This window comes from Gadus chalcogrammus, chromosome 5 (assembly GCF_026213295.1).
Source record: "Gadus chalcogrammus isolate NIFS_2021 chromosome 5, NIFS_Gcha_1.0, whole genome shotgun sequence".
Classification (NCBI taxonomy): Eukaryota; Metazoa; Chordata; class Actinopteri; order Gadiformes; family Gadidae; genus Gadus; species Gadus chalcogrammus.
In genome coordinates, this window is record NC_079416.1 from 23,777,684 (window position 1) to 23,805,236 (window position 27,553).

Below are 27,553 nucleotides of genomic sequence, written 5' to 3' on the forward strand. Positions count from 1 at the left end.
AACATCCAATCTATCGCTGAACTTAAAATTCGACCAATTATTAATTCTCTCATGAACTCAACAGCGAAGGATATTAATGGAATGGATTCTAAATTGCTTAAATCTCTGTAAGAAAATCTAGCCTACCCCCTGACACAAACTTTAAACCAGTCAGTACGACAGGGGACGTTCCCAACAACCTGGAAGACCGCACCGTCTGCTTGATGTGACGGTCATTGTTGCCTCTGCGCCATCTCTGTTACCTGTATGCATGTTCTGTCTTGAATATGCTTTCAATGTGACCTCTGGGGCCTCTTTTCCCTTGTCTCATATGTATTGTTTTTGTTGCTTGAACTGCCTTGATGTCGTTGCCATCATCTGTGCATGTTTGTTTGTTCTTGCTCCAATTGTGCGCTTTATGTTTGTGCAATTGTTTTGTCTTTCACCCCTTTTGCTTAGGCCTGCTGTAATTACATGAACACGACATTGAACTAAGCGAGTCCTCACCATAAACTGTATAAAATAGATTCTTCCACATTTGACAGAATATTGAATGCATGGTTATCAAATAAATCAAATGGTATTGTAAGCCGCGTCACCCGGAAGACGGTGAACTTTAACCCACTTCGACCATGAATGAGTTCATAAGCTTCATAAGATCTGCCAATCATATAAGCCCTTCCCGACGAGAGCCAATAATATCGGCCCTTCCCGACGAGAGCCAATCAGCGTCTTGTGCGCTTCGGTCCAGGTCTGACGCCACACGCTGCTGCTGACAGCCTCGTCTTCCGCTGTTTGCTCCTGACCTCCCTCCAAAATGGCCGGTGTACGAGCCCTTGGTGTGCTCTCCAGGATAGCGTCGAGGAGATACCCAGCTCTCACAGGTAAACCCCAACCCTAACGGCGAGGAACCGCCGGCCGGCGGGAGGAGATCCGCCCACGAAGGACTGAGAGGGAACCGGGCGCTAGCTGGCTGTTAGCTGGGTCCTAGGCTAGCTTGTAGTCACGTTAGTATTGCTAACCGGCTTAGTGTCTGCTCCTCTCCTGTAATGACAGAGGCAGGAAGGCTAAAGGTTATTGGCATTGGCAATGTATATAACTAACCCTTTGGTTTACTGGTGGGGTGACTGTCTCGTTGACACCGTCCAGTTCGTGGGTCCACTCAAGCTGCCCTGCCGCTAACCTCGTCTGATGCAGGGAGGGAATGTAGGTGAGGGGTCAGCCGCCAGACACCCGGGCATGGGCCGGTCGCAAGAGTCTCTGAGGTCATGTGAAGAATATCCATGACACACATGGCAGGGATAGAGTTAAATGTTTTTTTTTTTTTACCAATGATTAGTATTCTCTTTAACTGAATAAAGATCGGTGCGGAAGAACATCGTCTTTGACTCACCTTTGCCCACATAACAACACTATCTAAATGCAGTACTATTGTGTATCGGTTTAGGTTTTGCAATGTATGCATCTGTAGTTTTATTCATAAATGCCATCAACATCTACACTTGTTAAATGCAACAAATATCCACACTTATTCCAGTATTTACAGCATTGTTTATTTCTGTCTATATTCCGTAGGGTCCTCTTCTCGAACCTTCTCTGTGGCCTCCACCATGATGGGTAATAAAATCTACACAACCTTATAATTGTCATTGGAAATATGTATTATGATTTGTGCCACATTACATAGTGTCATGAAAAATCGTTTACATTCTGTGTTCATGTTTAGCCCGAACCCACGTGAACTACGAGGTCAAGGGAGATGTGGCCGTTATCCGGATGAATGACCCAAATTCCAAGGTTTGATTAGTTATCAATAAATTAACAGAATGGGATTCAACTAAATTGAATGACAAAAACACACAAAGTACTTGATTTGGCTCTTCATTGTGCCCACACCCCCCCCCCCCCCCTCCAGGTGAACACCTTGTCGGTCCAGATGCAGAGGGAGATGTCTGAGGTAATGGAGGAGGTCTGGGCCAACACTGCGGTGGGCAGCGCTGTCCTCATCTCCTCCAAGCCCGGCTGCTTCATCGCTGGAGCTGACATCAAGTAGGACCACTATAACTCCTCTTCACTTAAAGGCCCTTCAGTAGGACCACTATAACTCCTCTTCACTTAAAGGCCGTTCAGTAGGACCACTATAACTCCTCTTCACTTAAAGGCCGTTCAGTAGGACCACTATAACTCCTCTTCACTTAAAGGCCGTTCAGTAGGACCACTATAACTCCTCTTCACTTAAAGGCCGTTCAGTAGGACCACTATAACTCCTCTTCACTTAAAGGCCGTTCAGTAGGACCACTATAACTCCTCTTCACTTAAAGGCCGTTCAGTAGGACCACTATAACTCCTCTTCACTTAAAGGCCGTTCAGCAGGACCACTATAACTCCTCTTCACTTAAAGGCCGTTCAGCAGGACCACTATAACTCCTCTTCACTTAAAGGCCGTTCAGCAGGACCACTATAACTCCTCTTCACTTAAAGGCCGTTCAGTAGGACCACTATAACTCCTCTTCACTTAAAGGCCGTTCAGTAGGACCACTATAACTCCTCTTCACTTAAAGGCCGTTCAGTAGGACCACTATAACTCCTCTTCACTTAAAGGCCGTTCAGTAGGACCACTATAACTCCTCTTCACTTAAAGGCCGTTCAGTAGGACCACTATAACTCCTCTTCACTTAAAGGCCGTTCAGTAGGACCACTATAACTCCTCTTCACTTAAAGGCCGTTCAGTAGGACCACTATAACTCCTCTTCACTTAAAGGCCGTTCAGTAGGACCACTATAACTCCTCTTCACTTAAAGGCCGTTCAGTAGGACCACTATAACTCCTCTTCACTTAAAGGCCGTTCAGTAGGACCACTATAACTCCTCTTCACTTAAAGGCCGTTCAGTAGGACCACTATAACTCCTCTTCACTTAAAGGCCGTTCAGTAGGACCACTATAACTCATCTTCACTTAAAGGCCGTTCAGCAGGACCACTATAACTCCTCTTCACTTAAAGGCCGTTCAGTAGGACCACTATAACTCCTCTTCACTTAAAGGCCGTTCAGTAGGACCACTATAACTCCTCTTCACTTAAAGGCCGTTCAGTAGGACCACTATAACTCCTCTTCACTTAAAGGCCGTTCAGTAGGACCACTATAACTCCTCTTCACTTAAAGGCCGTTCAGTAGGACCACTATAACTCCTCTTCACTTAAAGGCCGTTCAGTAGGACCACTATAACTCCTCTTCACTTAAAGGCCGTTCAGTAGGACCACTATAACTCCTCTTCACTTAAAGGCCGTTCAGTAGGACCACTATAACTCCTCTTCACTTAAAGGCCGTTCAGTAGGACCACTATAACTCCTCTTCACTTAAAGGCCGTTCAGTAGGACCACTATAACTCCTCTTCACTTAAAGGCCGTTCAGTAGGACCACTATAACTCCTCTTCACTTAAAGGCCGTTCAGTAGGACCACTATAACTCCTCTTCACTTAAAGGCCGTTCAGTAGGACCACTATAACTCATCTTCACTTAAAGGCCGTTCAGCAGCAAATTGTTTCACATTTTGTGGTTGTGTCAGTGGATCTGTCCTCAGCTTTTTCGGTGTTGAAACCCTTTTCGTTCACTTAGGATTTTGATATCTGGGTAGAAAAGGGATGATGTCAGTGTGTCTGATCAGTGCCAGCAATCGCAAATTCTGTTCTGTTCAATATTGTGCTACCTGAAGTAACGATAAAATAGGGATCTTCAAACGACCCAAACCACTTCCACGCAAAAACACATGAACAAGTAGGATCAGAATGTCTGGGCTCTGGGTGAGACCGTCTCAAGCTGGTTCTGAGGGGGTTCACGATCTTCATTTCACGGTCATGTAGGATTAAGTAAACAGGGATAGTTAAATGTGTCCTAACAGAAAAGGGCTGTTTGGTAACGGTGGTGTAGGAAGGCCTCACAGAGTGCAGGTTTGACCTCATATCAAACGATGCGTCCATTTGAACGATCCTAACATGGTTCACCGTCCATCTGCAGCATGATCCAGGCCTGTACGAACACAGAGGAGGTGACTCGGCTGTCTCAGGAAGGGCAGAAGATGTTTGAGAAGATTGAGAAATCGCCCAAGCCCATCGTGGCTGCCATCAACGGCTCCTGCCTGGGGGGGGGCCTTGAGGTGAGCCCCGTCCTTTAGGACGGCCTTCTTCAGACTGAAGAACAATGGGGACACCTTCTCACTGGGTTCCACTCAAAGTGCTATCGTCTTATGTCAGGCCTCTGAACTTAATGGTGACTACTCTGACAAATGGTTTTTTTTATGGTTTACCAAACCACCATCCTGTAACGATACCTGTTTGCGATCACAATCACGTGAGACTCTCTAATCCTTATCTAATCCTGTCGTGTGTGCCTTCCAGTTTGCCATCTCGTGCCAGTACAGGATCGCCACCAAGAGTAAGAAGACGGTGCTCGGGACCCCCGAGGTCATGCTGGGTCTGCTGCCCGGCGCCGGAGGCACCCAGAGGCTGCCCAAGATGGTGGGTTAACCTTCAGTTATACTGAGGATGACCTTTTATTAGCCAAGCCCTTCATGAACAAGGGTCACTTGAAGGCGTAGTGCCTTTGGGTTATTGCTTTAGTGTATTGCTTTAGTGTTGCTCTAATGTCTGTGGGGAGTCAAATCGATGTCCATTCAAAACATCGGTGATAGAACCGATATTATTTCTACTCTAACCATGAGTTCATGTTAAGATATCTGTTCTAAAATGATAATCCTCCTGGCGCCTGTATCAGACTGCACTGTGTAGGAGACGGACCATATTGTATCGACCAAAAGGAATGAATGTGTCTGAATGTTCGTCTGCAGGTGGGAATCCCCAGTGCCTTCGATATGATGCTGACCGGTAGAAACATCAGAGCGGACAAAGCCAAGAAGATGGGCCTGGTGCACCAGCTGGTGGACCCCCTCGGTAAGACAGGGGTCGAACACGACTCAAAGTCCCCGCGTGGGAACTCTGCCAGCTGGGGGTCCCAAAATGATATTGTTAAGTGGAGCCAATATTGATTGCATTTTTATTGTTATCAGTCAGGCCTTATCCGAAGCTTATTCCTTTTGGATATGTGTGTCTGCTAAATGTCCTGTGTGCGCTGCTTGATTGTCCCTCGGCTAGTTGATAATTATTGGATGTCCTTATGGGATGAACCATCAGTACACCACCTGAATAGGACGAGCCCTCAGTGACGCTGCAGTAGTCCTTCACACCGTCCTTCCCTCCCTCCCTCTGTGGCGTTCAGGTCCGGGCCTGAAGGGCCCAGAGGAGAGGACCATTGAGTACCTGGAGGAGGTCGCCATCGAGTTCGCCCGAGGAATCGTTGCCAAGAAGATCCCCCTGACCAAAGAGAAGGGCACGATGCAGAGTGAGCAACGCACCTCAGCCCCTTCATCCAGACCCACGTCGCAGTGGGATGGAGGCCGTTAACAAATCACAACGGCTGTGATGGAAAAGAAAAGAGAAAGACTTGGTCAAAATAATCGCAATTAGATATTTCCCCAGATCGTTCAGCCCTACCCCACTCTGCCGTCTCACTCCTCCCTTAGTGTCTCACTCCCCCCTGCTGACTCACTCTCCTCCCCCTCTGTGTCTCACTCCTCCCCTGCTGTCTCACTCCTCCCCTGCTGTCTCACTCTCCTCCCCCCTTAGTGTCTCAGTCCCCCCTGATGTCTCACTCCTCCTCCCCCCCTTAGTGTCTCACTCCCCCCTGGTGTCTCACTCCTCCCTTAGTGTCTCACTCCTCCCCTGCTGTCTCACTCTCCTCCCCCTTAGTGTCTCACTCCTCCCCTGCTGTCTCACTCCTCCCCTGCTGTCTCACTCTCCTCCCCCTTTAGTGTCTCACTCACCCTGGTGTCTCACTCTCCTCCTCCCCCCTTAGTGTCTCACTCCCCCTTAGTGTCTCACTCCCCCCTGGTGTCTCACTCTCCTCCTCCCCCCTCAGTGTCTCACTCCTCCCTGGTCTCTCACTCTTCTCCCCCCCTCAGTGTCTCACTCCTGTCCACTCCTTCCTCCTCAGTGTCTCACTCCTGTCCCCTCCTTCCTCCTCAGAGCTCCAGGACTACGTCATGAGCTACCCGGTGGTTCTCCTCCCTTATTGTCTCACTCTCCTCCCTCTCTCTTAGTGTCTCACCCCTCCCTTAGTGTCTCACTCTCCCCCCCTCAGTGTCTCACCCCTGTCCCCTCCTTCCTCCTCAGAGCTCCAGGAATACGTCATGAGCTACCCGGTGGTTATCCTCCCTTAGTGTCTCACTCTCCCCCCCCCTCAGTGTCTCACCCCTGTCCCCTCCTTCCTCCTCAGAGCTCCAGGACTACGTCATGAGCTACCCGGTGGTTATCCTCCCTTAGTGTCTCACTCTCCCCCCCTCAGTGTCTCACTCCTGTCCCCTCCTTCCTCCTCAGAGCTCCAGGACTACGTCATGAGCTACCCGGTGGTTCGTAACCAGATCTACAAAACGGTGACGGGCAAAGTGATGAAGCAGAGCAAGGGGCTGTACCCAGCGCCGCTGAAGATCATCGATGTGAGCGCCCTCCTCTCGCTGCTCAGAGCCGCTCGGCCTCGGCCCTGTTGGGCCTCCTGCCCTGTGAAGGGGAGGAGGCTGTTTCAGTTGTCTTGTTAAACCTCCGTCCCAGTGGTGTGACTGTGCTGATGTGTGTGTCCTCCTGCTCTCAGAGTGTGAAGGCTGGCCTGGAGCAGGGTCCGGACGCTGGGTACCTGGCTGAGTCTCAGGTAACGAGGCGGCGCTGGGCTTCATAGCGCTAATACTCTCATGCACACGAGCCACATCTGATGACTGACAGCGGCAACCAAATATTTGTATTTTTGCTGTCTTTCAGAATTTTGGTCAGTTGGCGAAAACGACAGAATCCGAAGCTCTCATCGGCCTGTATCAGGGCCAGGTGATCTGCAAGAAGAATCGCTTTGGAACACCTGCAAGGCCGGTGAAGTACGTCTGGGACACGGAACACCAGCGCTCTGGATGCATTTAAAAAGATGGAGAGGAAAGGTCTTTTACTATAATATACAAGTGAGGGTTGGTCTGGACGATGAGGTTCTAAAGTGCTGCTGTGGTAAGAGATGGCAGTTAAAGTGCTTTTGGCAATGATGGTACGTAACACCATAACACCGTAAATATGATTACAGCAGGGTACGACGACAATTGATTCTTGAAGTCGTTTAAACACTCTAAAAGGAGAGGATTGATTTAAGATTCAAGGGATTATTTGTCACATGCATACATCTGAAGTATACGTGAAATTAAAAAGTGACAGTCGCAGAAGCAGTGCAATTTAATTCAAAATGTGATTAAAATAACATGCAAAGCATTGATAATATATAGCGCTGGTCTGCTGTAGCAGCACGTAAGCAGTGTGACGGAGGTGGTGCCTGGCCAGCATCTGCCAGGTGTCTGTCTGCCAGGTACGTGCCTGTCTGTCTGTCTGTCTGTCTGTCGGCGGGTTGCTGAGTGTGTGTCCGTCCCTCCCCGGCAGGACGCTGGCCATCCTGGGAGCCGGGCTGATGGGGGCGGGCGTGGCCCAGGTGACGGTGGACAAGGGCATCCACACCATCCTGAAGGACACCACGGTGCCTGGCCTGTCCAGGGGGGAGCAGCAGGTCTACAAAGGGTCCGTCTCACCCCCTAGTGTCTCACCATCTAGGCTCACCCTCTAGTGTCTCACCCTCTGGTGTCTCACCCTCTGGTGTCTCACCCTCTAGGCTCTGGGCTCTAGGCTCTAGGCTCTGGGCTCTGGGCTCTGGGCTCTGGGCTCTGGGCTCTGGGCTCTGGGCTCTGGGCTCTGGGCTCTGGGCTCTGGGCTCTGGGCTCTGGGCTCTGGGCTCTAGACTCTGGGCTCTAGACTCTGGGCTCTAGACTCTGGGCTCTAGACTCTGGGCTCTAGACTCTGGGCTCTAGGCTCTGGGCTCTAGGCTCTGGGCTCTAGGCTCTGGGCTCTACTCTCTGCTCTCTGGGCTCTGCTCTCTGGGCTCTGGCTGGGTCGGGGAAACGGGGAGGAAGCAGTGGGCCTCATGCCAGATCAAATGCATTTTGAAAACCACAATCATGATGCTGAGTTTTTCTACTGGTTCTACATGTGGTTCCTTTGTTTCTGTGTCTAGCCTGGGGATACCACTTTGTGCTCATTTCATGCATCGGTAACACGCTGAGAAGTAAACGTATTGATCCGGTGAAGTGGAATGACTTGGGTTCGGGTTAACCCTGACCAGAAATACCAGGCTTTTGTTAATTACTATCTTTTCATTAAGGAGTCTGCTGGCTGTTTCTTGTTCCTCCCCTAACTCTCCCTTTGTCGTCCCCCCCCCCCCCCCCCCCCAGACTGAACACCAAGACCAAGAAGAGGACCATCACAACGTTCGAGAGGGACTCCATCCTGTCGGGCCTGACGGGGCAGCTGGACTACAGCGGCTTCGAGAAGGCCGACATGGTGATCGAGGCCGTGTTCGAAGACATCAACATCAAGCACAAGGTCCTCAAGGAGGTGGAAGCTGTGAGTAGGGCCGACTCCTCTGTGGTCCTCTCTGGTCCTCTCAAAGTGGTCTGGGTTCAGACCCTGATGTGTGCCGGTATCCTAAACCCTGACCCTAATGGATGTGTTGCAGGTCATCTCTCCACACTGTATATTCGCCAGCAACACGTCGGCACTGCCCATCAAGGACATCGCGGCGGCCAGCATCAGACCAGATAAGGTCAGTCATCCATCCACTCATCCCCTCTGTTCAGTGAATGCTAGTCTTTCTGTTTGACGCTGCGTGTCTCTAGTCACCTGCCGCCCCCCCTCCCAGAGCCCCTGGCTGACTGACCTTCTGCCCCCCCCCCCAGGTGATCGGCATGCACTACTTCTCCCCGGTGGACAAGATGCAGCTGCTGGAGATCATAACCACGGAGCAGACGTCCAAGGACACCACGGCCGCCGCTGTGGCCGTCGGCCTCAAGCAGGGCAAGGTCATCATCGTGGTCGGGGTGAGAGACGCACACGCACACACACGCACACGCACACACCATTTAATGCTGGTCGAAGTTTTTGTAATGACCATTTTATGTTGATTGAATTAATCTAGTTGCTGGTTCGACCCGTTTATCTGATTAGTCTCGCTCGGTCACCTGTCCATCAGTAACTATGAACTGAAAACCTTGTTGGCTCTCGTTGGAAACGTAGCAGAAGCTTCTTCTATCTGGAGGTTTAACGATACGGGGACCTGCCTGTCTGTCTGTCTGTCTGTAGGACGGGCCCGGCTTCTACACCACCCGCTGTCTGGGCCCCATGCTGGGGGAGGCAGTCCGAGTGCTGCAGGTCGGTACCGCACCAACGCTACACAACACTGTTAACACCACACACCAACACAACGTGTTAACACAACACACCAACACAGCGTTGTTTGACTTGCTGGAAGAGGGGTTGAAGTGGCTGTTATTGGTTACTTTTATTTATTGATGAATATTATTGTTTCCTAGTCATTTAACAATATATATTATTGTTATACATTGAATGATTGATATTGTTTTTATTTATTGAATCTGATTGTGTATTTCCAGTAAGGGGTTGGGCCTAGCGAAGTCATGTCGTTATGGTTGTTGGTTAGTATTTGTTTAGGATTGATTATTATTAAGTATTTATTTGCGATTTATGTGGTTGTATGTGACAGAGGGGTGGTCCTAAGAGGTTGTTGTCTAGTATCTGTCCATGATGTTGTTGTTGTTGTCTAGTATCTATCCATGATGTTGTTGTTGTTGTCTAGTATCTATCCATGATGTTGTTGTTGTTGTCTAGTATCTATCCATGATGTTGTTGTTGTTGTCTAGTATCTATCCATGATGTTGTTGTTGTCTAGTATCTATCCTTGATGTTGTTGTTGTTGTTGTCTAGTATATATCCATGATGTTGTTGTTGTTTAGTATCTATTCATGACGTCGTTGTTTAGTATCTATTCATGATGTTGTTGTTGTTTGGTATCTATTCATGACGTTGTTGTTGTTGTTTAGTATCTATTCATGACATTGTTGTTTAGTATCTCTTCATGACGTCGTTGTTGTTTAGTATCTATTCATGATGTTGTTGTTGTCTAGTATCTATCCTTGATGTTGTTGTTGTTGTCGTCTAGTATATATCCATGATGTTGTTGTTGTTTAGTATCTATTCATGACGTCGTTGTTTAGTATCTATTCATGATGTTGTTGTTGTTGTTTATCTATTCATGATGTTGTTGTTGTTGTTTAGTATCTATTCATGACGTTGTTTAGTATCTATTCATGACGTTGTTGTTGTTTAGTATCTATTCATGACGTTGTTGTTGTTGTCTATTATCTATCCATGATGTTGTTGTTGTTGTCTAGTATCTATCATGATGATGTTTTTGTTGTTTAGTATCTATTCCTGTTGTTTAGTATCTCTTCATGACGTTGTTGTTGTTTAGTATCTCTTCATGACGTTGTTGTTGTTGTTGTTTTAGTATTTCTTCATGACGATGTCGTTGTGCTCCTCCAGGAAGGGGTGGGGCCCAAGAAGCTGGACCAGCTGACCACTTCCTTCGGCTTCCCGGTGGGCACGGCCACGCTGGCGGACGAGGTGGGCATCGACGTGGCCGCCCACGTGGCCGAGGACCTCGGCAAGGCCTTCGGCTCGCGCTTCGGCGGCGGGAACGTGGAGGTGCTCAAGACCATGGTGGACCTGGGCTTCAAGGGTAGGAACCCTATAACACTAACCCTAACCCTGACCCTAACCTTACCCTGACCCAACGAGGGGCTGAAGACCATGGTGGACCTGGGCTTCAAGGGTAGGAACCCTATAACCCTGACCCTAACCCCTAACCTGACCCTAACCCCTAACCTAACCTGACCCTGACCCTGACCCTAACCCAACCCTAACCTAACCCTGAAGACCATGGTGGATCTGGGCTTCAAGGGTAGGAACCCTATAACACTAACCCTAACCTAAACCCAACCCCGACCCTAACCCTGACCCTAACCTTACCCTGACCCTAACCTAACCCTGAAGACCACGGTGGACCTGGGCTTCAAGGGTAGGAACCCTATAACACTAACCCTAACCTAACCCTAACCTAACCCTGAAGACCACGGTGGACCTGGGCTTCAAGGGTAGGAACCCTATAACCCTGACCCGACCCTGACCCTGACCCTAACCTAACCCTGAAGACCACGGTGGACCTGGGCTTCAGGGGTAGGGACCCCCACTATACCTCACCCTGCCGGGAGGTTTCGATGTGTCCCGGCAACAGAAGGGTGTACATACAGTACATTTGTGCACAGTAATGAGCAGGGGAAATATGGAGAGATTGAACATAATACAAGTATAATCTTTGAAACAATTATTTACATTTATTTAACAAAAAACATATTATATCAACAACCACCCTATACAATAAAATCACATATCCCAAATAGCACAACAACAGATGAGGTCTGCTTCCAACCCATGCACCTCCCTACTGCCTCCCCTCTCCCCATCACTAAGGTTGGAGTAGGACCGTAAAGAGGCCAGGCCTCTATGGAACAGGTTTTGGGGCTCTAGAGTCAATAATGGCGACGCTATTGAAATCGTACCATTGTGGTCGTTTTCAGGTTTGCACTTTGCAGACGGTCCCTAAGTTCGTGCTGAAAGCCGACAGCTCACAGAAGCCAATGCATTCACCGACGGCTCGTTGGGATAAAAACCTCTCAGTTTATGCATTCCACTGGACCCTAACCCTAACGCTAGTGGGCCCTAACGCTAGTGGGCCCTAACGCTAGTGGGCCCTAACGCTAGTGGGCCCTAACGCTAGTGAACCCTAACGCTAGTGGGCCCTAACGCTAGTGGGCCCTAACACTAGTGAACCCTAACACTAGTGGGCCCTAACACTAGTGAACCCTAACACTAGTGGGCCCTAACGCTAGTGGGCCCTAACACTAGTGAACCCTAACACTAGTGGGCCCTAACGCTAGTGAACCCTAACACTAGTGGGCCCTAACGCTAGTGGGCCCTAACACTAGTGAACCCTAACACTAGTGGGCCCTAACACTAGTGGGCCCTAACACTAGTGAACCCTAACACTAGTGGGCCCTAACACTAGTGGGCCCTAACACTAGTGAACCCTAACACTAGTGGGCCCTAACACTAGTGGGCCCTAACACTAGTGAACCCTAACACTAGTGGGCCCTAACACTAGTGGGCCCTAACACTAGTGAACCCTAACACTAGTGGGCCCTAACGCTAGTGGGCCCTAACACTAGTGAACCCTAACGCTAGTGGGCCCTAACACTAGTGAACCCTAACACTAGTGGGCCCTAACGGCCAATCGGATGTCTTTTGTCTGTCTTTATTGGTGTTGGATTGATGGATCGATGATAAAGATGTACCCCTAAAGGGGAAGTGCAGTTTTTGGCACAAATGATGTGAATTAAAATATAAATTAAAAATCTGAAAGGGGAAAAAAAATCGAAGTATTTTAAATGAAATAAAGCACCAGTAAAGGACTGTATCCAAGAGGAGGACGATGCGTATGGAGCAGTAAGATGAGGAGTACATTAATGTGGATGACCTCTGGTCCCCACCAGGCCGGAAGTCTGGGAAGGGCTGCTACGTGTACCAGGAGGGCCTGAAGACCAAGGAGGTGAACCGGGAGCTGGACGACATCATGGACAAGTACAAGCTGACCCCCCACCCCTCAGTGTAAGCCCCCGCTCTCATCCTTGGTTATTATGGGCTGGCAGCTTTGATGATTCATCTTATTAGGTTCAAACCAACGTCTATAAGTCGCTGTATGGGGCTGCAGATTAAAGGGCCTTCAAGAAGAGTCAATGCAAGGTCTTCTTCCAGAGCTCTTGGTATATTGTTCCTCTGGTTAACCCCCGGTGTGTTGTGTGTTCGGTGTGTTGTTCCTCTGGTTAACCCCCGGTGTGTTGTGTGTTGTGTGTTGTGTGTTGTGTTCCTCTGGTTAACCCCCGGTGTGTTGTGTGTTGTGTTCCTCTGGTTAACCCCCGGTGTGTTGTGTGTTCTGTGTGTTGTTCCTCTGGTTAACCCCCGGTGTGTTGTGTGTTGTGTGTTGTGTTCCTCTGGTTAACCCCCGGTGTGTTGTGTTCCTCTGGTTAACCCCCGGTGTGTTGTGTGTTGTGTTCCTCTGGTTAACCCCCGGTGTGTTGTGTGTTGTGTTCCTCTGGTTAACCCCCGGTGTGTTGTGTGTTCTGTGTGTTGTGTTCCTCTGGTTAACCCCCGGTGTGTTGTGTGTTGTGTGTTGTGTGTTGTGTTCCTCTGGTTAACCCCCGGTGTGTTGTGTGTTGTGTGTTGTGTTCCTCTGGTTAACCCCCGGTGTGTTGTGTGTTGTGTGTTGTGTTCCTCTGGTTAACCCCCGGTGTATTGTGTGTTCTGTGTGTTGTTCCTCTGGTTAACCCCCGGTGTGTTGTGTGTTGTGTTCCTCTGGTTAACCCCCGGTGTGTTGTGTGTTCTGTGTGTTGTGTTCCTCTGGTTAACCCCCGGTGTGTTGTGTGTTCTGTGTGTTGTTCCTCTGGTTAACCCCCGGTGTGTTGTGTGTGTGTTGTGTTCCTCTGGTTAACCCCCGGTGTGTTGTGTGTTCTGTGTGTGTTGTGTTCCTCTGGTTAACCCCCGGTGTGTTGTGTGTTCTGTGTGTTGTGTTCCTCTGGTTAACCCCCGGTGTGTTGTGTGTTCTGTGTGTGTTGTGTTACTCTGGTTAACCCCCGGTGTGTTGTGTGTTCTGTGTGTGTTGTGTTCCTCTGGTTAACCCCCGGTGTGTTGTGTGTTCTGTGTGTTGTGTTCCTCTGGTTAACCCCCGGTGTGTTGTGTGTTCTGTGTGTGTTGTGTTACTCTGGTTAACCCCCGGTGTGTTGTGTGTTCTGTGTGTGTTGTGTTCCTCTGGTTAACCCCCGGTGTGTTGTGTGTGTTGTGTTCCTCTGGTTAACCCCCAGTGTGTTGTGTGTTGTGTGTGTTGTGCAGCTCGTCGGACTCTGACGTGCAGTACCGGCTGGTGTCGCGCTTCGTGAACGAGGCGGTGCTGTGTCTGCAGGAGGGCATCCTGAACAGCCCGGTGGAGGGAGACATCGGGGCCGTGTTCGGCCTGGGCTTCCCGCCCTGTCTGGGAGGTGGGTGCACCGGGAGGACCAGGACCATTTGGTTAAACCTAACATTACTGTATTATTTATCATAATCAATCACGATGAATAAAACCAGAAAATGATGTATATTTACATTTACATTGAGGGCGTTTAGCAGACGCTTTTATCCAAACAACTTACGTACATTTGACATAAGATGTGAAACAACATATCGCTGTCAGTACAATAAGGATGTTCATAGAACCAAGTGCCAGTGCTAACGATCGCTAGGCTAACCCATTCCCCGTGCACAGCAGTGATTACAGCTGCTGCAGATGCTACACAATTAAGTACTATGAGTGAATACAACGTTCATTAAGTACGTACATTAAGTGCCAGGACGTACAACATACAGTGGTTGGTGGGTATATAATATAAATTCCACAGTTTAGTATTATAATTGTTAATTTTCAGACGTGGGGACATGTGGTTGTATTCTGACAGTAGTCCATGGATCAATATGAATGCGGTCAGAGCAGGTGGGTGCCCAGTGATATCCTAACGGGTCGCTGTCTCCGCTGTCTCCGCAGGGCCCTTCCGCTTCGTGGACTCGTTCGGCGCGGACAAGCTGGTGCAGAAGATGCGGGCGTACGAGGCGGTGTACGGTGACCACTTCACGCCCTGCCAGCTGCTGCTCGACCACGCCAACGACCCCAGCAAGAAGTTCCACAAGTGACGCTTCACCGCGCAACCAACTCCACAGAGCTCTGCCCAATAGATTGTGACTAGTGATGTGCCTAACCGCTGCGTAGACCGTGCCTGGAGAGATGACCAACGGCTTTGTCCTATTGCCACAGGAATCATAATGTTGAAAGAAATCTCACAGAAGTTGTTCTATTTTTTTGATACCATTTGATTATTCTTCGTGCTGTGGAGTTCGGAAAATTGTAAAGCTAATGGTTTATTCATGGCCTGCAAAACCTGTTAATATAAAACATATTCGTACTTATCTGGGCTTTTTTTGGTTGGATGTCTTCCAATGCACTTAAGTGTCTTTTCTACATTAGGCCTATCTAATTAAGCCATTATTTCATAAGCTAATGTACATTTGAGCCACTAAATTAAATTCTATCCAACCATCCTCAAACTGGTTATTCATGAAAAAACAATTATCTACAATTTCATATAATTTTCAATATGTGATCAAAGCATTAAAATACTGTCTTGAGAGTTGCATCACGAGATGAGAACATGTCTCAAACCCAATTCGTCGGATAAGTCACATGTCTGCTTCCCATTGTCCGCAGCCAGACCCACCGGGGTGTGTACAGACAGACACACTGGGGCGTGTACAGTGAGTGAGCTTCGGGAGGCTGGGTGTGTCACAGTGGTCGAGCTACGGGCGGCTGGGGTTGGGCCGGTTGAGTAGTGTGGCGCGTTGCCCTGTGGTCCTCCTCGGTACAGGCTCGTGTCGCAGCATCCTTCCAACACAACGCCTCAGCACTCGTCTCGTGAAGGATGCTCTGGGCGGAAGATTTGCCGACTGTAACGATCCGGACCTCGGCCGACAGCAATGGGAATGTGAGGCGTGTCTCCTCGGGTTAGAGCTTCTACTAAAATACCATTTAAACGGAACAAAACAGCCATCGCACCTGGATGGAGAACGGAGGACACGCAAGACTCGAGATAACGACCAGTGTTTACGAAGGCCATGGCGAAGTAGTAGCCTCATATGCTGAAGATGAATACGTTAACCAAAATGTCTAAAAACAAACATTCGGAGTCGGTGCGGGTGGTGGTCCGCTGCCGCCCGTTAAACCGGAGAGAAACCGGCCCGACGGAACGGGAAAACATTTTGGAGATAAACGACCAATTGGGACAGATTACCATTCGAAACCCCAACGCACCGGCCGAACAACCTCAGAAAACGTTCACGTTTGATTCTGTCTACGACTGTAACTCAAATCAAATGGACATCTACGACGACACGGTGGGACCCCTGGTGGAGTCGGTGCTTCATGGCTTCAACGGAACGATATTCGCCTACGGCCAGACCGGCACAGGTAAGACATATACGATGCAAGGTGTTTCCAACAATCCAGAGGAACGGGGGATTGTACCAAATTCGTTTGAGCACATTTTTACCCAGATCTCCAGAACTCAGAATCAAAAGTACCTGGTCAGGGCGTCCTACCTGGAGATCTACCAAGAGGAGATCCGAGACCTCTTATGCAAGAACAACAGCCGGAGTCTGGAGCTCAAGGAGAGCGCCGACTGCGGGGTGTACGTCAGAGACCTGTCCTCCGTGGTCACCAAGAACGTCTCGGAGCTGGAGCACGTCATGAACATGGGCAACCAGTCCCGGGCGGTGGGCTTCACCCACATGAACGACCGCAGCTCGCGCTCCCACGCCATCTTCGTGGTGACGGTGGAGTGCAGCGAGGCGGGGCCCGACGGAGAGGACCACATCCGCGTGGGCAAGCTCAACATGGTGGACCTGGCGGGCAGCGAGCGCCAGAGCAAGACCGGCGCCAAGGGCAAGCGTCTGAAGGAGGCCGCCAAGATCAACCTGTCCCTGTCGGCGCTGGGGAACGTCATCTCGGCGCTGGTGGACGGCCGCAGCACCCACGTGCCGTACCGCGACTCCAAGCTCACCCGCCTGCTGCAGGACTCCCTGGGCGGGAACGCCAAGACGGTGATGCTGGCCACGGTGGGGCCGTCGGGCCGGCACCACGACGAGACACTCACCACGCTGCGCTACGCCAGCCGCGCCAAGAACATCAAGAACAAGCCCCGCGTCAACGAGGACCCCAAGGACGCGCTGCTGCGGGAGTTCCAGCAGGAGATCGCCCGGCTGAAGGCGCAGCTGGAGGAGCGAGGGGTCCTGGCCAAGGAGAGGCGGAGGAGGAGGAGGGACAGCAAGAGGCTCAGCCGGTGTCTGCCCGGCATGGAGGAGGAGGAGGGGGGGCTGGGGTTCAAGGAGCGAGACATGATGGTGTGGAGCTCCATGCTGAAGGAAGCCGGAGGAGGAGGAGGAGGCGCAGACGACGGGAACATCGGGAGCGGCTCCTGCTTCCAGCTGGGGGCCAGGGAGAAGTTTCAGGAGTGGGGGGAGAAGGAGACGCACAAGGACGACATCCAGTCGGACCAAGAGGCCCTGGAGAAGATCATAGAGAAGTACAAGGTACAGCACTGTGACAGCACCGCCCCGTAGTGGGGGACAGCGGCTCATAAAGGCATCTCGGCTGGAAACAAAAGATTCTCTCTGCATAAATAATTGATGGATAAAGTCTTCTTTGTTTCCCAGGCCATGGAGAGCAAACTGCTCGTTGGGGGGAAGAACATAATTGATCACACAAATGAACAGCAGAAAATGCTTACGCTGAAGAGACAAGAGATCGCCGAGCAGGTAAGACAACACCCCAGGAATAATCATTTACAAACGACGACTATTTTTCTTTTTTTTAATCCTATTTTTTCCGAGGTGCTCCAATGCAGGCACCAGGGGTGATCCCAGACTGATTAAGAACAGTCTCAGGAGTGAAATCACTCTTTGTTATCTTATTATTTCTTTATTATCTTTACTTGCTCTCCAGATCCGACGGGAGCGGGAGATCCAGCAGCAGTTGATGCTGCAGGACGAGGAGACGCTGGAGGTGAGAGAAACCTTCTCCTCCATGCAGCACGAGGTGGAGCTGAAGACCAGGAAGCTGAGGAAGGTGAGGACCACGATGACTCACTCACACCCTAGACACGGCCACGCCCATAGCACCAGCACAGAGGGAGGGGGGGAGACAGAGGGAGGGAGAGAGGGGGGGGAGAGAGACAGAGGGAGGGAGAGAGGGGGGGGAGAGAGAGACAGAGGGGGGGGGGGGGGGAGAGAGACAGAGGGATGGAGAGAGGGAGTGAGAGAGAGAGGGGGGAGGGAGAGAGGGGGGGAGAGACAGATGGAGGGAGAGAGGTGGGGGGAGAGGGACAGAGGGAGGGAGGGAGACAGGGGGGGGGAGACAGGGAGGGAGAGAGGTGGGGGGGAGAGAGACAGAGGGTGGGAGGGAGAGAGACAGATGGATGGAGAGAGGTGGGGGGGAGGGACTGAGGGTGGGAGGGGGAGAGAGGGAGATAGAGAAGTAGATAGATAGGTAGTGGGAGGGAGGGAAGGGGGATGGGGAGGAAGGGAGGTAGGCTAAGAGAGAGAGAGAGAGAGAGAGAGAGAGAGAGAGAGAGAGAGAGAGAGAGAGAGAGAGAGAGAGAGAGAGAGAGAGAGAGAGAGAGAGAGAGAGAGAGAGAGAGAGGGAGGGAGGGAGGGAGGGGAGGGAGGGAGGGAGAGAGAGAGAGAGAGAGAGGGGGGGAGAGAGAGAGAGAGAGAGAGAGAGGGGGGGGAGAGAGGGGGGGAGAGAGAGAGAGAGAGAGAGAGAGGTGAAAAATAGAAATGGATTGATGGATGGACAGATAGATAGGTGGATAGTTGGTTTAACTGCACCTGAACAAACTACTGCACATTGTTTTGCCTGAAGCAGTAACATAACCATAGGTGGTCTTCTCTTTGACAGCTTTATGCCAAGCTGCAGATGGTGAGGTTAGAGATGTGCGATGTAATCGAGGAGCATGTGTTGACAAGACAAGAGCTGGAGCAGACCCAGAACGAACTGACCAGAGAGCTCAAGTACAAGTAGGTCACACACACACACACACACACACACACACACACACACACACACACACACACACACACACACTCCCAGTAGACACACAAACTCCCAGTACACACACACACACACACACACACTACAGACACACACACTCTCACTACACACAAACTCTCACTATAGACACACACACACACACACACACACACACACACACACACACACACACACACACACACACACACACACACACACACACACACACACACTCCCAGTACAGACTCACACACTCCCAGTACAGACACACACACACACACACACACACTCTCTCACTACAGACACACACACTCTCACTACACACTCTCTCTCACTACAGATACACACACTCTCACTAGAGACACACACACACACACACACACACACACACTCCCAGTAGACACACAAACTCCCAGTACAGACACACACACACACACACTACAGACACACACACTCTCACTACACACAAACTCTCACTATACACACACACACACACACACACACACACACACACACACACACACACACACACACACACACACACACACACACACACTCCCAGTACAGACTCACACACTCCCAGTACAGACACACACACACACACACACACACACATACACACACTCTCTCACTACAGACACACACACTCTAACTACACACTCTCTCTCACTACAGACACACACACTCTCACTAGAGACACACACACACTCCCAGTAGACACACAAACTCCCAGTACAGACACACACACACACACACACACTACAGACACACACACTCTCACTACACACAAACTCTCACTATACACACACACACACACACACACACACACACACACACACACACACACACACACACACACACACACACACACACACACTCCCAGTACAGACTCACACACTCCCAGTACAGACACACACACACACACACACACACATACACACACTCTCTCACTACAGACACACACACTCTAACTACACACTCTCTCTCACTACAGATACACACACTCTCACTAGAGACACACACACACACACACACACACACACACACACACACACACACACACACACACACACACACACACACTCCCAGTAGACACACAAACTCCCAGTACAGACACACACACACACACACACACTACAGACACACACACTCTCACTACACACAAACTCTCACTATACACACACACACACACACACACACACACACACACACACACACACACACACACACACACACACACTCCCAGTACAGACTCACACACTCCCAGTACAGACACACACACACACACACACACACACACACATACACACACTCTCTCTACAGACACACACACTCTAACTACACACTCTCTCTCACTACAGATACACACACTCTCACTAGAGACACACACACACACACACACACACACACACACACACACACACACACACACACACACACACACACACACACACACACAAACAATATAGACAGACAGACACACCCTCCATCGGCCTTTTCTTAATACTGACATAGACAGACATAACATCAATAGATTTAAGATGCTTTGGATGCAAGCATCTGCTGAATGAAGACTTAGTACCAGTCCTACATAGTTAACAGTATAGGTTTAACCACATTTAGTCATGCAATAATCCTAATTGTTACTGTGTTTGGTAAGCACATTTTTAAGACTTTGAAGTCAGTAGTACACAATGGTGACAGCTTTAACATGGATAGAATGAAGTAAAAACAGTTTTTGTTGCGTGTACTTTTCAAATAGAAAGTTCGATCTTTAGGCGATTAAGTTGGATATGAAAAGACAGACAAAGCGCCATCCCGCCGTGGTTCACCAGTAAACTGCCATTCTGCAGGTTCATGCTGATCGAGAACTTCATCCCGCCAGAGGAGAAGAACAAGATGATGAACCGGGTGTACTTCGACGGGGAGGAGGAGCAGTGGCGGTTTCAACCCATCCTGGCGTCCGACAGGTCAGTCCCAACATCCATCCACCCCGCAGACGGAACACACAGAGAAACGTTAGGAATCTTATCACATTCAACGTGTTTTATGATTCATATGAAACACTGTTCTCCCTCATCCGCATGTTCTAATGTTTTCCTGGTGTGATGTAATGTTTTGTGGGTAATATCAAGGTTCAACATTAGAAAAAGCTTTATTGTCAGTGACAGAGTGACGACGACATTAATGTCATTCACTCTAAAAACATCAAAAAAGATTGACAGCAAACAAACAAGTTAAGTCCAATTGTACGGGGATAAAACAATGGATCAGCCTCCCAACAGATCTAATAAGCAATAATGATTTTCAAGCTTTCTCCCGTCTTCCAAAGGTTTGGCTGCTCACGCAACAGCCCTGCCCACACTGATAGAGCTGTGTAGTGCTAGTAGGATAGGGGTATATTCTTTGTAAAATATGGAATGTAGTGCTTTTCATAAACTTTTTTATCCTATGTATTTATATTATTGTATCTTGTTATCCTTTTAATGTTTAATCCCATGTTTAGATGTTATTGTGTCTTGGTTAGTTTTGTAGTATTTATTGTTCTCACCTGCCCGGGGAGTACAGGTGGTGAATAGCAGTTTGCTAAACCCTGGTACAATGCATCTCTCCTGGCTCTAAACAAGCTCAATGTTTCCGTTGTACATTGTCCCTGTTCAGATGAAGTGACATTACATGAGGATAAAGTTCAGAGGGATGGTATAAGTCCATCCTCCTGTAATCAGGGAGGGTCCTCTGAAGCCGTCTCTAGGAGTTAGGGTCTCTCTGTTTATCAATGAGCACCCCTACAGATTCAGGAGCCCTCCTTCCTCCCCCAGGACCCCCACCGCGGTGAAGAGGAGGCCCACCTCGGTGGTCGGTTACAAGAGACCCATCAGTCAGTACGCACAGATGGCGGTTGCCACGGCAACGGGAGCACCATCCAGATACCAGGTCAGTCTTCATCTTCCTTTGTTGTTTCCTGTTGAAGAAATCAAACCAAGTGCATCAGAGGAACGCTCCCAAGGGTGTCTGGTGCCTGATGCTCTTATCTTCAGGTGTAAATCAGACATGGCACGCTAGGATTTCCTCTTTAATAACTTTAAATAAAAACAAATATATTACAATTTCTTGCTCTTTACATTGTTACATATGTATTTTTACTAACTTTTAATGCTTATGCATAATTTTTATCCATTTAGGACTAACTCATTACATTCATGCATTTCTTCATTTGAATCAGGCCTGACTTTAGTCTGGGCTGAGGACAACAGCTCAGTACCTCAGTACTCAGCTCAGTACCTCAGTACTCAGTAACCACAGCTCAGTACCTCAGTACTCACTGACCACAGCTCCGTACCTCAGTACTCAGTAACCACAGCTCAGTACCTCAGTACTCAGCTCAGTACCTCAGTACTCACTGACCACAGCTCAGTACCTCAGTACTCACTGACCACAGCTCAGTACCTCAGTACTCACTGACCACAGCTCAGTACCTCAGTACTCACTGACCACAGCTCAGTACCTCAGTACTCACTGACCACAGCTCAGTACCTCAGTACTCAGTAACCACAGCTCAGTACCTCAGTACTCACTGACCACAGCTCAGTACCTCAGTACTCACTGACCACAGCTCAGTACCTCAGTACTCAGTAACCACAGCTCAGTACCTCAGTACTCACTGACCACAGCTCAGTACCTCAGTACTCAGTAACCACAGCTCAGTACCTCAGTACTCACTGACCACAGCTCAGTACCTCAGTACTCACTGACCACAGCTCAGTACCTCAGTACTCTGCTCAGTACCTCAGTACTCAGTAACCACAGCTCCGTACCTCAGTACTCAGTAACCACAGCTCAGTACCTCAGTACTCTGCTCAGTACCTCAGTACTCACTGACCACAGCTCAGTACCTCAGTACTCAGCTCAGTACCTCAGTACCTCAGTACTCACTGACCACAGCTCAGTACCTCAGTACTCACTGACCACAGCTCAGTACCTCAGTACTCACTGACCACAGCTCAGTACCTCAGTACTCAGTAACCACAGCTCAGTACCTCAGTACTCAGCTCAGTACCTCAGTACTCACTGACCACAGCTCAGTACCTCAGTACTCACTGACCACAGCTCAGTACCTCAATACTCAGTAACCACAGCTCAGTACCTCAGTACTCACTGACCACAGCTCAGTACCTCAGTACTCACTGACCACAGCTCAGTACCTCAGTACTCACTGACCACAGCTCAGTACCTCAGTACTCAGTAACCACAGCTCAGTATTCAGCTCAGTACCTCAGTTCAGTACTCAGTACTCAGTACCTCAGTACTCAGCTCAGTACTCAGCTCAGTACCTCAGTACTCAGCTCAGTACCTCAGTACTCTGCTCAGTACCTCAGTACTCAGTAACCACAGCTCAGTACTCTGCTCAGTACCTCAGTACTCTGCCCAGTACCTCAGTACTCAGCCCAGTACCTCAGTACCCAGTACTCAGTACTCAGTACCCACCTCTCCTCCTCTCCTGCAGGCGGAGAACATCCTGCTGCTGGAGCTGGACATGTCCCCCCCCACCATGTTCACCCTGAACCTGAACGGAGCCCACCTGGAGAGGGTCTTCTCCCCCCGTCCCGGGGTGACCCCCAGAGAGAGGGGCCCGGCCGCCCGGGTCCGCAGGTCCCGGTCCTGGTAGGGTCCCCGTTCCCTCGTCTCCTCTCCTGAAGCCTTAACGGTAGAGGCCGCGGAGTACCAGCGCTGTCCTGCTTTAATATTCAGAATCAGCCAACGCTGTAACGCTGTAGAAGTTATAACAGTTAGAAGTTATATGCTCTGTAAGGTGACCTTGGGTGTCTTGAAAGGCGCCTCTAAATTAAATGTATTATTATTATTATTATAACGAAGCAGAGGATCATCGCGTCAAGGGAACCACAACGCTATCCTTTAGTACGACGCTATTCATGCGAGTGAGGTCCAAAGGGGACGTCCTTGTTTTACTGTGCCTGACTGCAATGTCCAGCAATTCGTACTTCATTAACTCTTATATACTTTTTACACTTTTATTTGATTCCAGGTAAACTGGTTTCAACTCATTCATTTTAATTAATACTACACCTGTAGGTATAATTATACAATTTTTGATACAATTAACACAGAAAATGTAATAAGTTACGTTTGACCCAACCAGAGGGAATCACATGACCCCACGACCTCCACACTGACTCCTCTACTGTGACCCCGCTGACCTCCTCACTGACCCCTCTACTGTGACACCGCTGACCTCCACACTGACTCCTCTACTGTGACCCCGCTGACCTCCTCACTGACTCCTCTACTGTGACCCCGCTGACCTCCACACTGACTCCTCTACTGTGACCCCGCTGACCTCCACACTGACTCCTCTACTGTGACCCCACTGACCTCCACACCGACTCCTCCCCCTGTGACCAGACCCACCTCCATCACCGACTCCTCCCCCTGTGACCCCACTGACCTCCTCACTGACTCCTCTACTGTGACCCCACTGACCTCCACACCGACCTCAATCACTGACTCCTCCCCCTGTGACCAGACCCACCTCCTCACTGACTCCTCCCCCTGTGACCAGACCCACCTCCTCACTGACTCCTCCCCCTGTCACTGACTCCTCCCCCTGTCACTGACTCCTCCCCTGTGGTTAACAGGAACTCCCCTTATGCTCCGCCCAGGTACCAAGCCCCCCAGGCGCAGCGCGTCGCCTCCTCCTCCTCCTCCAGCTCTCTGGGCTCCGGGGCTCAGTCTCTGTCCGACCCCCCCGTGAGGCAGCGCCCCTCCTCCGCCCTCTGCCCGCCCCTGGGGGGCCCCCCACCCACTGCCGAGGGCCACGCCCCCCAGGGCCACGCCCCCCAGGCCGCGCCCCCCGGCGCCCCGTAGGATGGCAGTAGGAGTGTGTACGTACCGCAGACTTGGGGTTCACTTTTGATCATTACTTCAGGTTTTTTATTTGGTTGTTAAAGATTGTGTTTGGGCATGGGCTTCTGACGTTCTGTGAGCATGTTTCGATGTAACCAGATGAGTTAAGTTAGTTTAGTTCTGGGATGTGGAGCTTCTTCATTTGGCTGGTTGTTGTTTTATATCCAATGTGGCCCAAAGAATTAAACAAATGTTTCAAGTTATGTTAACTAAAATTATAGAATTGTAAAAAAAAAACCTTTGTTGAAAATGTCTGAATCAGAAAAATGGGTTGGTTATCAACCTGATATTCTCAGCATTACTATGTAATAATGCTTTAATGTCAAAAAGACCAAAAGCGACCAAGTACTTAAGTGGGGTGGGGGTTGGGTTACCGGCAAAATCAGTCTTATTTTTTATTGTAAGAACCTAGGATTTTGAGTGAAAAAAAACATTGCTTTAAGTTATATTATTGCTGAATTATTTGTGATCCAAATATTTGACGAATGTTGCAATGCTTTCTTATTTATAGTTGCCTTATTTTCATATGGTTGTACAATTGCTTGTATAAACGCCATTACTTACAAACAAGAATAAACAAAATAAAATGTGAACTTTGAGTACACCGAATCCTAACCGAGACCCAAACTTTGTGGATCCGAGTTGAATGTTTGACGCGCTCTGAGTGACAGCGCTACAGTGTACAGTAAGATGACGTCACATGAAGTCACATCGCCCTCCGTACAGCAAGATGACGTCCCTCCCAGAGTCACTTGACCCTCCGTACAGTAAAATGACGTCCCTCCCAGAGTCCCATGACCGGCCATACAGTAAGACGTCACATGACCCTCCGTACAGTAATATGACGTCACATGACCCTCCGTACAGTAAGATGACGTCTCTCCCAGAGTCACATGACCCTCCGTACAGTAAGATGACGTCTCTCCCAGAGTCACATGACCGCCGTACAGTAGGTCCAACATGGCAGACGGAGAGCGGGTCCTCCGCGGTAACTAAAGCAACACTTCAAACCCGCCGACACACACATTAGAACAACACAAGACCGCAGCGATGAGGGAAAGGCTGAAGAAAAAGAAGGGCAGGACGTGGGCGGAAGCCGCTAAAACGGTACCGTGTTCTTATCCACCGCTTGTTATGGTTGTTTTCCCTCCGCTTGTACCACTGTGTTGATGGGTTCACGACCCGCCGCTGGTGCAGACCCACCGTGGACCTCACAGCCCCCCGGGGGTCTGGGCTGCGACCCGCCGTGGACCTCACAGCCCCCGGGGGTCTGCCATCAGGACCTAGAGGTTTACTTTAGAGCAGGGATCACTACGGACCGCGTTCTGTCTCCGACCCCCGCCAGAGAAATGCGTGCGTTGTTGCGCCCAGACGTGGTCTGTCCGTCTGTCTATCCGGCTGTCTGTGGCCGCCGAGGAAACCCGTCAAAGCGTCGCTGGTGCTGCTGCGGGGCTAGCTTGTTAGCTCCACGGCGACACTTCCACTGACCTAATGTTTACACGTCGCACAATAAACGGTCTGAACCCACCGCCGGGGCCGTGTTTGTTGTTCTTCTTCCCCGCTAGCTTAGCATGAGGCTAGTGGATGGGCGCCTACCTGCCGTCCGAGGAGCGTCTTGTTTTGCTAGCCTAGCCGCTAAGCTAACACGCGCAACATGTAAACACTGAGGAGGATCAGCACTGTCGTGGTCTCCTGGTCACCTCCTCTGGTCTCCTTGTCTCTCCCTGTGTTTTCCTTGTCTCCTTGTCTCTCGCTGTGGTCTCCTTGTCCCCTCGTCTCTCCCTGTGGTCTCCTCGTCTCTACCTCTGGTCTCCTTGTCTCCTTTTCTCTCCCTGTGGTCTCCTCGTCTCTACCTCTGGTCTCCTTGTCTCTCCCTGTGGTCTCCTTGTCTCTCCCTGTGGTCTCCTTGTCTCTCCCTGTGGTCTCCTCGTCTGTACCTCTGGTCTCCTTGTCTCCTTTCCTCTCCCTGTGGTCTCCTCGTCTCTACCTCTGGTCTCCTTGTCTCTCCCTGTGGTCTCCTTGTATCTACCTCTGGTCTCCTTGTCTTACCTGTGTATCCTACCTGTGACTCCCACCTGTGAATCTGTGGTTGTGTCCCACCTGTGTTATTGACATTTTATTTGACAACTGTCACATTGTTAATTTTTTCATCATTCAACTATCTAAATCTCCTTTAGGTTAATATATAATTCTCTTTTAGCCTGTGTTAAAAGTGAGATAAAAGACACAAATGAAACGTAAACAGTATCTTATTTAACAGGAATTCTTCAGAGGTTAAACTGTCCCCATGAATCACACTTGGGTGATCACCAGATAGGCTACTCAAAAGCATAACAACTACTTATGAATATATAGTAAGCCACCTAAACTATATCTATTTCAGGGTTCCGCCAATATAGATGGATCATGTAATTTAAATCACATTGATCTTGCTCATAATATGAGCAGGCCATAACATAAAATAAAATCATATATGTGATCAGGTCAAACTAATACTATTACTTTGGTAATAGTATGTTAAAGAATAATTTTATCTTTCTATTATAGGTTCTGGAGAAGTATCCCAACACACCAATGAGCCATAAAGAGATCTTGCAGGTGATCCAAAGAGAGAGGCTTAAAGAAATAAGGTAAACAATAGAACCCTTAGTGCTGTTCATCAGTTTATTAGGCAGTGCAGGCGAGGGCATTACCCTGCTCTCCGCATCGTATGACATTGTCTCCATCAGCCATTTTCTTTTGAGCACGGGTCATTATTTTAACTCAGGTTTTCTAATTGTTTTATTTCCTTTGTCGTTTCATTGTCACTGTTGTCATCCAGAAGGTAAGAAAAAGCTAGCCAACTCTCCCCCAAACAAATCATTGCCAAGTGATTTTGTTTGGTTATA

General features: G+C 49.5%; 3 protein-coding genes across 3 annotated transcripts in view; all 3 read left to right on the forward strand.

Annotated features, from left to right (window-relative positions):
* The first annotated feature begins 713 nt into the window (after positions 1-713).
* hadhab (hydroxyacyl-CoA dehydrogenase trifunctional multienzyme complex subunit alpha b) lies at positions 714-15,211 on the forward strand. Its single transcript, XM_056589845.1, has 20 exons — positions 714-863; positions 1,555-1,596; positions 1,706-1,776; positions 1,895-2,028; positions 3,993-4,131; positions 4,373-4,492; positions 4,822-4,924; positions 5,250-5,372; positions 6,407-6,525; positions 6,678-6,734; positions 6,842-6,951; positions 7,496-7,630; positions 8,338-8,509; positions 8,622-8,708; positions 8,842-8,982; positions 9,245-9,313; positions 10,505-10,700; positions 12,571-12,685; positions 13,964-14,109; positions 14,652-15,211. The coding sequence occupies exons 1-20, from the start codon at positions 797-799 to the stop codon at positions 14,795-14,797; spliced, it is 2,292 nt and encodes a 763-aa protein (XP_056445820.1). The 5' UTR covers positions 714-796; the 3' UTR covers positions 14,798-15,211.
* Positions 15,212-15,319: 108 nt separating this feature from the next.
* kif3cb (kinesin family member 3Cb) lies at positions 15,320-23,434 on the forward strand. The gene is made up of 7 exons (XM_056589846.1): positions 15,320-17,245; positions 17,369-17,470; positions 17,658-17,780; positions 18,612-18,730; positions 20,597-20,713; positions 21,536-21,677; positions 23,248-23,434. The coding sequence occupies exons 1-7, from the start codon at positions 15,794-15,796 to the stop codon at positions 23,407-23,409; spliced, it is 2,217 nt and encodes a 738-aa protein (XP_056445821.1). The 5' UTR covers positions 15,320-15,793; the 3' UTR covers positions 23,410-23,434.
* A 2,115-nt stretch (positions 23,435-25,549) lies between these two features.
* Positions 25,550-27,553, forward strand: part of asxl2 (ASXL transcriptional regulator 2) — a 22,638-nt gene continuing 20,634 nt past the window's right edge. The window contains exons 1-2 of the mRNA XM_056589823.1: positions 25,550-25,772; positions 27,213-27,295. Of these exons, the coding sequence (XP_056445798.1) occupies positions 25,716-25,772; positions 27,213-27,295 (140 nt within the window). The 5' untranslated portion in view covers positions 25,550-25,715. The remainder of the gene's footprint in view (positions 25,773-27,212; positions 27,296-27,553) is intronic.